The sequence below is a fragment of the Aspergillus novofumigatus genome (assembly GCF_002847465.1).
Source record: "Aspergillus novofumigatus IBT 16806 chromosome Unknown P174scaffold_5, whole genome shotgun sequence".
NCBI lineage: Eukaryota > Fungi > Ascomycota > Eurotiomycetes > Eurotiales > Aspergillaceae > Aspergillus > Aspergillus novofumigatus.
Genome location: NW_020194278.1, coordinates 1,743,721 through 1,758,796, shown reverse-complemented (window position 1 = coordinate 1,758,796; position 15,076 = coordinate 1,743,721). Strand labels below are relative to the sequence as shown.

The 15,076-nt window shown below is 49.4% G+C and overlaps 5 protein-coding genes across 5 annotated transcripts; 1 reads left to right on the top strand and 4 right to left on the bottom strand.

Annotated features, from left to right (window-relative positions):
- Nucleotides 1-2,750: 2,750 nt before the first annotated feature.
- P174DRAFT_421940 (uncharacterized protein) lies at nt 2,751-4,107 on the bottom strand (the record flags this gene model as incomplete). Its single annotated transcript, XM_024824997.1, has 2 exons — nt 2,751-3,932; nt 4,000-4,107. The coding sequence occupies 2 exons, from the start codon at nt 4,105-4,107 to the stop codon at nt 2,751-2,753; spliced, it is 1,290 nt and encodes a 429-aa protein (XP_024681503.1).
- Nucleotides 4,108-5,840: 1,733 nt separating this feature from the next.
- P174DRAFT_442773 (dienelactone hydrolase family protein) lies at nt 5,841-6,729 on the top strand. Its single transcript, XM_024827653.1, has 3 exons — nt 5,841-5,905; nt 5,988-6,069; nt 6,125-6,729. The coding sequence occupies exons 2-3, from the start codon at nt 6,020-6,022 to the stop codon at nt 6,636-6,638; spliced, it is 564 nt and encodes a 187-aa protein (XP_024681502.1). The 5' UTR covers nt 5,841-5,905; nt 5,988-6,019; the 3' UTR covers nt 6,639-6,729.
- On the bottom strand, nt 6,672-10,918 carry P174DRAFT_513392 (ABC transporter ATP-binding protein; the record flags this gene model as incomplete). Its single annotated transcript, XM_024831976.1, has 6 exons — nt 6,672-7,114; nt 7,135-7,557; nt 7,626-7,745; nt 7,796-9,746; nt 9,811-10,474; nt 10,536-10,918. 6 exons carry the CDS (start codon nt 10,916-10,918, stop codon nt 6,672-6,674), a joined length of 3,984 nt encoding a protein of 1,327 aa, XP_024681501.1.
- Nucleotides 10,919-11,780: 862 nt separating this feature from the next.
- Nucleotides 11,781-12,489, bottom strand: P174DRAFT_421937 (polysaccharide biosynthesis domain-containing protein; the record flags this gene model as incomplete). Its single annotated transcript, XM_024824996.1, has 5 exons — nt 11,781-11,850; nt 11,907-11,943; nt 12,008-12,292; nt 12,351-12,375; nt 12,445-12,489. The coding sequence occupies 5 exons, from the start codon at nt 12,487-12,489 to the stop codon at nt 11,781-11,783; spliced, it is 462 nt and encodes a 153-aa protein (XP_024681500.1).
- A 298-nt stretch (nt 12,490-12,787) lies between these two features.
- On the bottom strand, nt 12,788-15,062 carry P174DRAFT_452170 (synembryn). Its single transcript, XM_024829060.1, has 7 exons — nt 14,663-15,062; nt 14,528-14,602; nt 14,389-14,465; nt 14,175-14,333; nt 14,001-14,120; nt 13,109-13,953; nt 12,788-13,057 (listed from the first exon to the last, which is right to left on the bottom strand). The coding sequence occupies exons 1-7, from the start codon at nt 14,670-14,672 to the stop codon at nt 12,958-12,960; spliced, it is 1,386 nt and encodes a 461-aa protein (XP_024681499.1). The 5' UTR covers nt 14,673-15,062; the 3' UTR covers nt 12,788-12,957.
- Between the last annotated feature and the right edge of the window lie 14 nt (nt 15,063-15,076).

The window sequence follows — 15,076 nt, the reverse complement described above, 5'->3', positions numbered from 1 at the left end:
TTCTTCCACGATCACCCTTTTCACCCGCTGCTTTCCTGTGTTTGGCTGTTTCTTTGCTTTCGCGTTGCCTGTTTGCGTCCGAGTCTGGGATCTCTCGGCTCGGGAGCTCGAGGCCCTGGTCTTCGGCAGGTCAATCGAGAAAAGAGCTTCTTCGGCTCGCTCTTTCTCAAGACGAGAAATCTCCTTGTCGACCTGTTTAGAGATCTTTGTGCGCGAGTCTTCTACGCCGCCGGCCCTCTTCGATCTTGTACTCTTACTGGTAGGATCTTTAGTGGCCCGGCTCATGTCCTCACTTCGCTGCGTGTCGAGCTGGCCGCTTTCAACGCTTGCTTCCGTCGCGGATGTTGCTTCTGAACGGCCAGTATCCTCGCGAGTTTTTGAGGCCAGCGAGACAAATTTAGCCAGCTGTGCCTTAAGTTCAGCATTCTCTTGTCGAAGGCTGTCATTCTCGCTTTTCAGATCGCGAGATTCGAGATAGGCTATTCCCAATTGAGAAACAGCCATGTCTCTCTCACGGTTTAATTTCTTCAGCGCCGCCTCGCTCATCTGCGCTTTCCGCTCAGCGACATCCAATTGGTTCTGCAAAGCTAGATTTGAGGCTTCGAGTTCTGAAGCAACCGTTAGCATGATATTCTTGAACTGCAGAGGTAAAGTAACTCACTCTGATAATGAGACCCAACTTCCCTTCTGTGGTCATCGTCTTCGGATTCATACACGCGAGAACGGCCGTGTTTGTCCTTGCGGTTAGACCGGCCAGCCTTCAAAGCCGCATTTTCCTGTCGCATTTCATCTATTTTTCTCTCCGCATCCGACTTTGCCCTTTCAAGCTCCGAAACTTTGTCCTGCAGAAGTCTCAGAGAAACAAAGAGGGCCTTTTCGTCTTCTGGAATGGGAATCGCGTCGAGGGGGATATGTTCACGAGTCATGGACACATCAGCACCGTCATTGGGAGGAGAAACAAATCTTGTCGCCCTAGCTCGGCTCTGGCGGGTATAAACCGGTGCGCCGTCTTCGTAGACACCCGAGATCAACTCCGACAAATTGGGAAGATCGGGAAGAAGAAAAGACTGCATTGTGCCCGTGTCACCAGCACCATTGCCGGAGCCGTTGCGCAGGTTGCTGGACAACTTCCCCCGGCGCATTTCCTTAGCATAAGCCTCCTGTGATGCTCTCTCCACCGCCTCCGCTATCTGATGAGAAAGATTGACGTTTCCGAAGCGCGTCGCACGCGTACTGGTTGCCACAGGCTGAGGTCTCTCATCGGCAATGAAGGAACCGTCGTATGAATCACGGACCTTTGCGTGCATTTCAGACAATGTCCGCCGCTGGTCCTTGCGGGCTGTTTTGGACGAAAGAGGGTCACGATTTTCCTTGTGGGCAAGACTGGCCTGTCTCAGCTGAGCGTCTCTTCGTAGACTCTCGCTGGCGGCCCTTCTGGAGGAGACGCGCATGGCCGATTTCTGAGGCGTATGCGAGGTGGGATAATCAAGTCTGACGGCAGGCGAGGAAGACCGCACACTATTTTCTATACTCATCAAGGAGTTTCGCGAGTCATCGAGCCGACGCGTCGGCTTGTTAACGCCCCGTCCAGCTTCAACCGATATGCTTTCATCGGTGTCATCTTCGGAGGTGCCCACAGGGGAGAATTCAGGGAAGGCGCGTTCCAATGCAGAGGTATCAATGGCGTAGTCGGGCTCCTCGTCTTCAAAGTTGTTGATTTGTTTCCTGGCGCTGCCTTTCATCTCGGGCAATTTGGGACTGTTTTCAAAGTGTTTCGTAGACGCGAGGGCTTCGTGCTCTGGGTCAAAATCGGAGCCAAACGACGCGAAGCTGTTTGTCGTGGCTTCGGAGCGTCTGGTATTCTCGCGCGACATAGTCAAAACCTATGACGCGTCTTGTTCCAAAAGCAAATGTAGCAATACAGGTGAGTTGAAGCTCAATTGACTTCAGACATGAATGCTTGTGCTTAAATTGGGAGTGACGTTATAACTCCCAGAAAGTGATGGGTAATCGCTGGGTATGTTTTGGTAAAGCGCGTCGGCGGCCACGAGCGTCCACGCGAAAAGATAATGGCAACCAGGGTATGGCTATCTCAACGGAGATTATAAAAGAGTAATGCAATTAATTAGAGTCGGATTATTTGCATCAGTCGCAAAATTATGCGATGGATGATCAGAAGTCACTTTTGACACTCCGCAGGACGGGAAAAGAGGAGGCTGGGGGAGTTGTTGATTTGTTTACTCGGCCAGGTGGAGCTGCCGTCGGAGTGACCGCCTAAATAGTCTACCTACCAACCATACGAGGACAACAACCCAAAAGCATGCTGCAAGTATTTGGACTGCTCTATTCTCACTCATAATTTGGGATACGAGCGCATTAAAAGGTAAAGTAGCAATTCATGAGTCGACTATTTTCATTCGTCTCCTCCAACTGCGCGGGATCAACTCCTCGAGCAGCGGCAACATCATCTCAATGTACATGTTGAGATAAGGAACCAGGAGAGAAATACAGAAGACACAGATGACAACAGATAAAAGAGAGATTACCCAATGTAGCTCCAGACGCCATGCTATTTAGAGTTCCTCCCAGACCGTTATGAGAGAAAATGAATCGTCGTTAGTCATGCACGTAAAATCGCCGTCCGATGCAGGAGATAAAACGCATTCGAGATGCAGTCAGCGCTGCACACCTCCCAGTTGTAAGTGAAAAGCTTAAGTAGAGAGACAGCGAGACCTGTGTGGACTGCAAAGCTAGCGAGTTCCAGAAGATTCCGCACGCGAATCGTGCTGCTCTCTGGACTCACGAGGAGCAGTCGCCGGGAAATTGTCGCTGATAGGACTTGCTGTATCAATATGAATAGTAGGAACAACTGTCAGCTCCCGAAGAGGCGCGGTATGTTCGTTCCTTTCGGCGACGGGGCTTTGATACGGAGGGGCCTCGCCCCAGTCCAGATGATCGTATTCCGGAGGGGGGATGCTGAGAGCTCCAACATCGGCCTCCTCAGCGCCTGGGGTGGATGGAAGGGTAGAGGCGGTAGAATGTGCTTGGGAGTCCACCCGAGTCAATGCAGTTGGATCGACGGGACCAGTCGAGGCGGATGAGTAGGACTCTCCCCGGGAGTGAATGCTGGGGGTATCGACCATAGAAGACCTATTAGAAGCATCAAAACTGCCGGAAGGGCCGTTCGACAGTAGGGGGCGACGATCGGAATCGGGTGAAGTTGCGCGGACTCGCGATCCATCGTGACGAACGTAGCCCACGTCCGCGTAGCTCACACTGGCAATCCGCCTGCCGCGACCACGAGTCTGATGCTCTGGTAAAGCCGTAGCGAGGTTGGTGGCACTATTGCTGGCATTGGTGGATGACCGACTTCTTGCACGTTGGCGAGCACGGAGTCGATCCTGTTCCCGTAAGATCTCTAGCTGAGCACGGTCTCCACGCTCGCGAGCCTCACGCCGTGCCTGTCGCCTAGCCTCGCGTTCTGCCAGTTCCTCGCGCCGGCGCTGACGGATTTCGTACAGCGACGCCATGAGCTCCTCCCGGCGAGCCTCTTCTTCTTCAGCAGTCTCGGGAAACTCGATCACGGTATCCATACCGTCTCTTTCACCTTCACGTGCGATGACCTGTTCCTCAGGCTTGGGATTTGCTGAATAGGCAGGAAGAGTGGCCACGGACCGAATGGAAGCATCTCGACGAATGGGATTGGTCGTTCTCGCGGTCGTCATCTCCGTGGCTTCAGCGCCCGTAGCCGATCCGTTCCGAACGTCATTTGAGACTTGGTTATAGAACTTTCCAGGGTCCCAGCGGTTCCATTTGTCTTTCAAGTATTTTCCTGGGAGATATTTAGGGGAGCAGCCCATCCGACGCAAATATTTCAGACCGAAGTAGGAGGCGCCGAGCAGGAGGAACGAGACAACAATAGCCAGAGCGACCTAGCAGTCCAAACAATTAGCTGAGAACAAGTATTAAAGCAACATGAATACAAGGATGAACACTCACAATGACAAAAATGATGTTTCTATCACTGGCTTGGGAATTGGTGTCAGGGATGGTGTTGCCGCCATTCTGACGGGCCATCAGCCCACGAACCTGGGGTGGGATATACATCACAGCCGCCCGATCCACTAGGTATTAAGAATGTAGTGTCTCCTTTAAGTTCCTTTCAGGACGGATCTTGATGTCTTTGTTGTTAGCGAAAGAGATATCAAGAGGAACTGAAGTCAGAGCGAAGAACACTTCGCTGAAGAGACAGCAGAGGCAGGGAGTCTCGGCGCAGCAGATCAGAGGTTATATATAGAAGTTAATAAATCGCATCAGATCATCACAGAACAATATAGGTTAGGAAGACAGTGTTAACAATCACTAAATCCATGATTGAGGGCATGGACAGTGCAGACAAGCATGGAAGAGGAGGTGAGAGGAGAGAAAAGAGAAAGAACAAAAAAAGGCGTGAATTATGGCAGGATCTGTGATGATTTGGCTGGAGTATGGGGTAGATAGTAGACTAGTACTAGGACAATGACCCAACAGCAGAAACTATATGCCTGAGAGCAGACCAAGCTAATCAAAGGCTGTCATTAATGGGCTGAAAGGAAGATCCCTTTGGTATTAGTACTGCCCAGGGTGGCTGGTGAGTTTGAAGGCGGAAGGCCGACAAATTGGTACCCTTAGAGAGGTAGGCCTCAATTTTTCCTGTTTGAAAGACGTATCTATTGCTTACACGCTCTAGTGCCTGTCCAGGTCCATAATTCTGACATCAAGCAGGGACTGTGATTGTTGATCATGGTACTCCATAGTCTACCATACCATGGTTGTTGCGACCCGTAAAAGCACCCGCCACAGTCCACTCCTTGCCAAGCTCGTGTGGTTTCACAATGACTGGCGGCTAGCTTATCAATTCTTGATGGCCGACGCAAGCCAAAGATCCATTTTTAGAATTGTACCGAACTGTCTGAGACTCTGAAGGATCCGTCCACGATTTGTCCCGGGCTATTCCATGGTTCTTCTGGTGGTCTCGGAAGAACCGGAATGTTACCAGAAATCTGTCTGATAGTGTCCTGCTTCAAGCCTTTTAAACTCCGTATTGGCTATTCCGTAGATAGTGTGTGTGTGTTGGGAAGACCCAACCAAAGCTTCTTTCCTGCATTAAGCAACCGCAGCGGAAATGGGCAATTGGTCTGTTTCAGTAGCATTTCACCACGGAGCAATCATTATCTTATCAGTGGGGAAATATCGTCTTCGTGTAGGAACATCGATTTACTCTGTAGAGAGAAGCAATCAGTGAAAACACAGCACAAAACATGACAGGCCTTGTCCTTTGAAACAACGTAGCTACCTTAGTAGCTACCAGTCTTACAGCCTGAAAATTAAGGTTGCACTAACAGGACTCTGGTCGTGGATGAGAACATCATCACTGTCTGTTAGAAAATAGAATACCGCTATGATCACAGATATGAGACCCTATCCTGACTGAAATATAGTCCGGACGCCCTTTTGGCCTAGTGGTGTCACATGCTGTCAGATCAACTATCCCAGCAAACACGGAAGCACATCATCCCATGCCCTGCTTGTAGATTTCATCATTCTTCCTCAACTTCCATCGACTCTATCAGAGTAACAAGCAGTCATTAGTGACCTACTCATCTGCAGAATACATCCATGTCCTGCCCCGGGTGCTTCAGCGGCCATGTACACTCTGGCGAACCACAGGGCGAGGTGACCAAACTGCACGGACTCGACGTCTACGTTGCATCGCCAACGCCAGAACCAACGGGTAACTCAGCAAAAGGGATTATCATTATCGTTCCGGATGCGTTCGGCTGGGAGTTTGTCAATAACCGGATACTGGCGGATCATTATGCCCAGAAGGGCAAGTACAGAGTTTATCTACCGGATTTCATGAATGGTGAGAAATCAAAGCATTCAGGATGTAGCTTGGTGCCGGTAGAGACGAGAAACAAATTTGACGTTATAGCTCACTTGAATAGGACGCTCGGCCCCTGTGTGGGCTATAAACCTCATGGCGAATCTGTTCAAGACAGATACCCTGTACGACTGGCTTGTCAAACCGTAAGTCTCTCTTTCCTGACAAACACATGTCCGAGAATGTTGAGCAGTCAAACAGCTATTATATCGCTGGCGCGATTTACGCCATGGTTCCATTCATGTACTTCAACCGATTCAGTAAATCCTGGCCCATCGTCAAGTCATTCTTCGCTGCTGTCCGTCAGAACGAAGGAGCTGAGCTTCCCATCGCAGCAGCCGGTTTCTGCTGGGGAGGCAAGCACACTGTCAATCTGGCTCACGGGGTTGAAGTAGACGGCAAACCGTTGATCAATGCTGGATTCACGGGACATCCTAGCCTCTTGAGCATCCCCGGGGAGATTGAGAAGATAACGATCCCGGTTAGTTTTGCCCTGGGGGATTTGGATGTGATTGTGAAAAAGCCGCAGATTGAGCAGATCAAGAACATTATGGAGAGTGAGGATAAGATTGGTGAGGTGAAAGTTTACTACGGGGCTAGTCATGGGTTCTGCGTGCGAGCAGACCGTCTTCTGCCAGATGGAGAGCAGCAAGCTACTGAGGCAGAAGATCAGGCGCTGGATTGGTTTAATCGCCACTTCGCTAATGTGCAATAAGTCACGTCATATTTGAGATAGTAAGCTGTTGGACTATGAGTCAACGCCCTCACCGTCCTCTATCAAAGCTTTCAATTTTCCACCGCGCCGCCTTGCAAGAACTTCGTAAGGGCCCTGTTCCACAATAGACCCCTGTTCAAGGACGACGATATTATCCGCAATCTCCATCATCTCTCTGGCATGCGTAATGATTATCACGGTAAGGCCTGATCGAGCCGAAACCAGCCTCTGCACTGTGTGCCGAATCACCTTTGCACTCTCTGGATCAAGGCTCGAAGTTGCCTCGTCCAGGATCAGCACCTGCGGCCGACGTACAAGAGCTCGTGCAATCACCAATCTCTGCGCCTGGCCACCGGACAGGCCCACGCCACCGTCCCCAATGGTAGTCGAATAGCCGTCGGGAAGTGACACGATGAAGTCATCGATGCCCGCAGCTTGAGCTGCAGCACGAACATTGTGTAACTCACGGAGGGGGACTCGTCTCTCAAGCTGTAACAGATATTATGATGCATGGTGCCTGGGAATATCGTAGGCTGCTGTGAGACAATCGATATCAGGGAACGGAGGGACGGCGTGTGGAGGCGTCGGATATCCAGACCCCCGATTGAGATGGTCGGCGTCTCGTATCTGGACAGCGGTGTTTCGTAGAGAGAGAGAATCAAGGATCCTATGGTCGACTTTCCTGATCCAGAGCCACCTACAATTGCTGTGCAAGAATTCTCAGCTATGGCGAGAGTCACGTTTCGGAGAGCAGGAGCGTCGGGCCGCGATGGATATCGAAAGGTCAGACTTCGTATTTTCACCGGTGCTGCCTTCAGAGGGCGTTTGTCACCCTTATGTTCATGGGATTGCCCAACAGGTAGGTTAGCCAGTCGTAGCAGCTGAGTAGCCATGTCTTGAGAAGCACTGATTTGCGGAACTTGAAAGAAATTAGCAATCGCGCAGGCGAGATTGTCTAAGCATGTGTCAGGGATGGACAAGGCTTACTCCATGAAAGTACCGTGCTCGCATATCCAATGCTAAACAGCAGCATCGAGAATACGGTCATCACATTTTCAACCGTATATCCGGACGATGCGAGAAGCGCTCCGTAGTAAAAAATCAAACCTGTATAGTCTTTTAGAAGAGTCTGCGAAACGAGGGAGGCGCCTACTCACCACTCACGAAGATAATCGTAGACTCCACAAGGCCGAACAAAATCCCAGTGTAAGCCGCCCTCTTGAGGCACATTTTCATGCATTTTGACGCCGCCTTCAAGTATTTCTTGTGAAAGAACGGCTCGAGCGTCAGGGTCCTCACAGTACGTATTTCTGAGAATGTCTCGACTAATACGTCGGATGCGTTCCTGGTAACTTCGTTGCACCGCTCCTGCCATAGTCCGCTGGTTCCTTCAAATCCCCTGGTAATCGCATAGATGACGGGACCGCATGACAGCGCCACCAGGGTGAGCTTCCAGCAAACGACTAGACACCAAATGACTGCGGTCACGGTAATTGCCACAGCCACTAGGACGTAGCCGCCGAAACGGCCTACTAGGTTCCGCATATCCTCCCCGTTTTGATCAAGACAAGCAGTGATCCTGGAGGGCGAATTGCCTTCTTCATCGAACCACTGCCGAGGCTGGTCTAACACTCGTTTGAATGCCTCCTTGCGAAGCTGATCGACCCAAGCCTGGCCTGAAGCCTCCAAAAGATAATGCATGAAGTAAGACGCAGTCCCGTCAATTACAGCGACACCTAGAACAGCCAGCGCCCATCTCAAGGAGCTAACTTTTATGTCGTAGAATGACTGGAAGAGCTGAGAGAGACAGTAAGAGAAAACAGGTGTTGCAGTAGCATCCACCAGTGCAGCTATGACTCCGAGCAGGAGCAGCAACCGCTGTCTCGAAGTGAGGCTGGGCACTAATGTCCGCATGATCTGGTTTATAGAGAGACGATGCTGTCCTGAAAGTGGAGTGTTCCCTCTCGCGGGTTGCGGCCCCTTGATAGACTGCGAATAAGTTGTTGCTTCAGCTTGAGGAATAGGGGGAGTCAGAGAAGCGCGATGTAATTGGAGTCGACTGGCAGAGATGAATGATCTGCGTGACTGCGCCATACTTAGTTCATGCATCGGTATAGCAACTCCATCAGGTATCGAGATCTCCTCTGCTTGGGACGTCGCCTGTGCCTTAACCACGTTACTCAGTCCTGCGGAAAGCTGCATTTCTTGCATTCTGCGGTCGAACAATTGAGCGTTCCTAAATTGCGAAGGAGTTCTCCTTGACAGAACTGGTGTTTCTTTGTGCTTCGGGAAGCCAAAGTTACTTGCACAGATAGTATTCGGAACATTGACTATCTCCTGCATCTCGTCATTGACGTAGGAGACTTCCGGCTTCGGAGGATTTTTCGAAGAGATTTGCCTTTCGCTGAAAGGAAAGTATTTCTCTTTCGCTGGGCTATTTTCTAGCTCATGCCGGTATCCTGATTGCACAACAGAGCCATGCTCGAGGACGTAAACGTAATCCTGGTCCATGATGTGTGACATATCGTGTGTGATAATGATCGTCGTCTTCCCTCTGCGCCATTCCCGTATCGCTCTCATCACTGCTATACGGTTTTTGCCATCCAGGGCGCTCGTAGGTTCGTCCATGATGAGAATGGGAGTGTCCCGTAGCCTAGCTCGTGCAATCGCCAGTCTCTGTCTTTGACCTCCACTCAAGAAGCTTCCCCCGGGCCCAACGCACGTGTCGAGACCATTTGGCAAGCTATCAATGGTGTCCCTGAGCATTGCCAAATCAATGCATTCGCGCACGTCTTCCTTCGTCACTGTCTCGTGTGCTCGACGGCCGAAGGCAATGTTAGTCAAAACGGACTCGTTGAAAAGCACACTCCGTTGCTCGACAAGTGTGATGTTGTTCCTGATCCAATTGAGGCTGAGAGTCTGAATTGCGTTGCCATCAATTAGTATTTCGCCTGAGGTGGGCATATAAAATCGTGCAAGTAATTGTCCGAGCGTACTCTTTCCAGATCCGCTTTCTCCAATCACGAAAGTCGTCTCACCCGCAGGAAAGAAGAAGCTGACTGAATTTAATATGGACCTTTCGGGCTGAGAAGAGTAGGTGAAAGAAAGCTAAAAGAAAAAAGGAATGAAAGGGTTAGAAATTGGGCAGTAATTGTCAGTCGGGAAAACTTACATCGCACACTTCGATATCACCGTCACAATATCGGGGGTATGAAGCTCCTTTCAACCCCTCAGGGTCCTTTTTCACTCTTCGGCCGTTCAGAAGATCCTTTAACATTACCGCTGCAACCTTGCCTTTCTCCATCACTATTACTTGCGGCAAGACTAGCTCGATCGACTGAGCTGCAGTCAAGCAGGCCCAGAATGTTCTCAGGACTGCACCGGCAGTGAGTTTCCCAGATGTCGCTAGAGCAGTACCATACCAAAATCCTTGAATAAACATGCCGAACATCATGAATCGTATGACTGCTATCTGTAGGGAGTTTAGGTGTGCTTGCTTGAGATATTGAGCTGCAGCACTATTGATTTTCACGGCAAAATCGCGAAGCTCGAATGCCTGTCCGTTGAGACATTTGACCGTGTCTATCAGACTCGTAGCGTTATTGGCGACTTTTGAGGCACGGCTAAGTTCAACCTGCTGGGCTTCGATTCTTGGCTTGATTCGAGAAGAAAGAAAGGCAACGACGCCTGAGAAAACTGGGATCCCGGCTAGCGTAATAAACGCAAGACTCCACGAGGTATAGAATGCCAATCCCAGCGCAATGATCGTTCTGAAGGTGTATTGCATGATGAGCCCTAGCGGCTGCGACGTTGCCATCTGCAATTCGGACATTTGGCTATGATGGAGGTAAGATAAACAAAGCATAACACCATACACATCAGAGGGAGATAACTTACGCCTGAATATAAGACAAGAAAGCTTTTGTGCCATCCTTCTGTGTTTCGAACCATTCCTGGTCCCTCCCCAGCAGTCCTTCGAAGATCCTGGTTCGAGCGTTCGAGACTTGTAGCTCCCCAAAAACGATGAAGAGGCTGAAGTACGCTCCATTAAGTACCCAGCTAGCGATACCTAAGCCTGAAAGCGCGATGCCGTGTCTCGCTACCTTCCGGAGTAGGTCGTCGCCACTAATATCACCACCGCCGAACGATGTGAACGAGTTGAAAATGTCTCCCAGAAGGACGGCGAATACAGGCGTAACACAGCTAGCAAGGAGAGCAAGCACCGTCGCGAGACTCAAAGTGGGCATATGGTTCTTGGTGGTAAAGCCAAACAATGACATCCAACTCCATCTCCAGTGCAATATGCGTCTGAGACTGCGGAGTGATATTGACAAGGCAAACGTCATCTTGTAGAGGCTGGTCGGGAATCGTCCTCTACCAGGTTTTCAGTGGTGTCGGATGAGACTGAAAGTGTGAGAGAAGACCATTACTTTGAGAATGATACATAAAGTAGGCAATATATTTAAGCAGACAAGGAAAACCGGAACGCTTGGCCGTCTCCATGCTGTCAATGTGAAGCATTACGGGGACCCTTTTCATTCTTCTTTGCATTCTCTGCTTCGATACCAGATGCGGTAATATTGAGGCAGTCCTTTCAGCTCAAAGAAACAAAGGAAGTTGAAGCCTCGCCGCTAACATTGTTCTTCGCTTGCGAGAGACAAAGGGTCACGTGCTATCTGGTGCGCAAAACAAATCAGATTATGCATCCAAAATCTATGTACATAAGTGATATCCCATAAATTGCGGTAAAAGGCTATATCGAGTAAATGTATGCATTTCCCTACAGTATTGTGTTGTTATGCGAACGGCGCACGGATTCATCGCTTTCTGGATAGCCGCTTGGAGAGTCACAGCCACTCGAAGCGAAGTTTGAGTAGGTTATCGCTCTAACATGGCTCAAAGATAGCCGAGCCAAGTAGAAGCGACTCTTCCCGAGGCCCTTCAGACTGCTCAACAAAGGTAATATCTCAGAGGGTGAACTTGAGCGACAGATAACGATCAAGGACGCACTGTCTGAGGAGCTCTTTTGACGCTACGTCGCTGGCAAGGCAATCTCGAGTACATTGACACTTCGTGGCGCCGCTAACTCTTTCCGATTGGCAGTCCTACAAGGACCAGAGAACAAAGGAATCCAAGTCGGTCTTACGAGCTGGCGTTTTTCTCTTCCGGATGAGCCCTCTCATAGATCCAGTCATTCAGACCGGCCCGGTTTCTGGACTAGTCAGAATCTATGCGCGTACAATATGAAATGGGGCGCAAGTGGCTTACCGGGCAATCTCGATAGCGTAGAATTGCATACGCATTGCTTCAGTGACGGTTAGTAGCTATTCGCACCTTGCCAAACGAATCAGCACAGAGTAGCAACTTACCGAAAATGGTTGTGTCCTGATCGTACTCGACACCGGGACTGACTCTGAGTATGGTTCCGAAGTTGTAGTCGCTAACCTTCTTCTCGTACTCGTTGATGAATTTCCGCCACTTTTCCTTGCCCTCCTTGCTCTTCATACTATCCTCGTCGAGGGGTGCCGCAGGATCGAAGTCGGGAAATTCCCTCTTGAAGTGCTCGTAGATATCGTCATCCATCTTTGTTAATCTGAGCTGCGAACCGCGGACCTTCTCGAGAATCGCCCAGTATGTCATCAAGTGTTCGACGGCTACACCGGGAAAATGATAAGTATGAATGGGAGTTTCAATCGACTGAGGGGTACTGACCCTTCACCGCGAACTGCTTCTCCATCTGAAGTCATGATTATTGTCAGTTAATCGTCGCATTGCTTAGGTGGACAAGGTCTCAACATAAACTTACATCCTCCAGGTTCTCCGCCGTCTCCGGGTCGAATGGCTTCGACATTTTGTAGTTACTGTAGCTCCCGGTAATATATTTCCAAGATGTAAATACTGTAATGAGAACGGGGTATAGATGAAGGAACTTAAATCGGCGTTAAATATGTGAAAAGTTTAGTCTGGTGATAAGTTTGCCCCGCGATTTTTTTTGGGCGGAGATTTTTGCATGGTGGCCGCGAACCCCACCAGGCTAAGACCGTACGTCATCAGCTATCGCAGAAGATAGTGGATGATAGTAGACGGTTCCTGAAGATCATGCGACAAAACTGTAATGGTTATGTTTTAACAGATTATAGAAGATAAACGGAGGTTCTGATGCTGCAGTCAAATCACATCGCTCATTGGCAGGAGCAATTACAAAGCGCGACCTGTGCTTGAAGTGAGGAACATACAGTACATTGGATTTTTGATATATTGAATTGAAAGGCTGCTATGGCAAAACATGAATGGAAACTGATAGCTCAAACGCGTTGCATTAATCGCTTTCATCAGAGTCAGGTAACTCTTCGAACCGTCCACTTTCAACAGCCTGTCTGACTGGATTTTCGACATTCAAAACCCCAGTAGCTCTGGCTCTGCAATTAGGATTAGCATGTGGTATCAATGATGTATGAACTTTGTCTTACCTCTCAAAAAGCACGAATAACCTCTCTGCTTCCCTTTCCTTCTCCTCTCTGGACATTGGCGTGCCCGTGTCCTGTTTCTCGGCATCCCATCGTTGGCCGGTGATAGGGTTAATCTCTGGGTCAAAGCCATTCGAATTGGTTGCGAAAGCTTCACTCGCAGATTGTGGTATCTCAATACCACGAGAGGCTAGTAGTCCGGCGGCGAATCCGTATCCGATGTTCTTTGTCAGGTTCTCTGCGTCTTTGCCTGAGAGAACGAACATGAGCTCGGAGATCGCGATTTTCAAATTCTGGTATGGCGTGGTTGACAGTCGCAGCAGCTTGGAAGATAGCGTATCTGACGTGCCAATTGGCTGTTTCCTATCCCTATCTTCCGGCAAGAGGAGCCACTGCATGTATTTACGGGGCCCATCAGGTGCCACTTCGTAGATGGTCACAAGTGAGTGGAGAAGTGGGATGGCCTTCGTTGCGAGGTCCTTGGCGTCATATGCAGATACTGCTTGATCAAGAACGTTGATGAGCTTGTCAACGTTGCAGTTTTGGTTGAACGTCGGGAAGATGGGACTGCTCTCGAAGTGCTTTCCCTTCTTATTCTCCAGATCGAGAGTTGACAGGCAGTTGAGGAGGTATCCCAATAAGCCGTCTAGAGGTTTAGGTGGAATGTCAATGCGGCTAATGATCTTGAAGATATAAGGAATCGAAGGGGAGAAGGTTGCGGAAAGATCTGGATAGACCTTTGAGACGTTAAATATCAATTTCAACGTGTCAGTAAGTGCCAGCTCGTCTATCTGGGCCAACGGCTTTTTGCCAGACTTGGGAAATTGCTTTGCATGCCGAATTATTTGCTGTAGTTGTCAGTAAAATGCATCAACTAGACTGTCAGTGGACTCACATAATTGACATTATCACCCAGTGAGTGATTCTTGATAAGCAGCTCGTAGTCCATGGTAGTGTCATAAGTACATATGAACAGTATACGGCTGATGACCATCTCATCTTCCGAGTTATCGCACTGCAAAATCCTGTCTCAGCTTGCCCGGGACCTTAGGTTAGATGGCGGTCATACCTTGAGCATCTCAGCTAATTTGCTTCCATATCCTGTGTCCACGAAAATCTGACGCATTTTGTCATCCAGTAGAAGGGCGTTCGCGACGCAGCGCAGTGCCGCGCGACGCACATCTGGCGTCTCTCCCTCAACTCCGTATCTACCCAGTATTTTCATACCCTGTTGTGAGAGTAAGAACGTACGCATTGTAAACAGTGTTATGAGCCGCCCTTACCCACTCTGAATAGATGGGCCCTGCATTGCTTGGGTTTGTGCCATATTCTCTTAGACGAAGGAGTCTCTCAGCCTTTTCTGCACCAGGAAGTCCGCTAAGTCAGAATGACCAGTCTGATGGCTAGCTTTGTACGACTTACGGGCAGATGTGAGAGATCTGTCATTGAGATCATTCTCAAGAGTTTTCAAAAGCTCCGTTACCTCTTTCGATTTGTCTGTATTGATCAGCTGGTTCATTCGGGTACCTTTTCACTAATGAGATCATCGAGACATACCTGCCATCATCCTCTTGACTCTATGCCGACGACTGGTGGGTCTTGATCAATCGAGCTGAGCTCTGTACGCCCTCCGAGGAAACCCCCTGCAAGCCTGATCCCGTACGAGTGACCCAAACAGGATAACGGCCGCCAACGACAATCCAGTTCACAAGAGATCACAGACTCAAGAGTATCAGGACTACTGTTTAAAGAAAATCAAGTGAGATAAATATTCTAGGCCACCTAAGGGAGTCAAAGAAATGGGGTAAAGAGATGCGGCTAGTTGAAACAATGAATAAATAGTAGTATGGTGGATAACCGCAACCCCACATATAGTAGTCCACCGTACGGAGTGGTAAGTCGAATCTAAAAGGTACTTAGCCACAAAAATTTTCTTTTATTCGGTATAGGCATAATGACAAAGAAGTCTCG

Bases quoted from the DNA above. Each gene is read 5' to 3' on its own strand.
- P174DRAFT_442773 (XM_024827653.1), top strand. From the start codon at position 6,020: ATGGCGAATCTGTTCAAGACAGATACCCTGTACGACTGGCTTGTCAAA. The intron at 6,070-6,124 runs GTAAGTCTCTCT...GCAGTCAAACAG, and splicing joins TACGACTGGCTTGTCAAACC to CTATTATATCGCTGGCGCGA.
- P174DRAFT_452170 (XM_024829060.1), bottom strand. The intron at 14,466-14,527 runs GTAAGTCGTACA...TTCCTGGTGCAG, and splicing joins CAGATCTCTCACATCTGCCC to AAAAGGCTGAGAGACTCCTT. The intron at 13,954-14,000 runs GTGAGTCCACTG...TGACAACTACAG, and splicing joins TGGGTGATAATGTCAATTAT to CAAATAATTCGGCATGCAAA.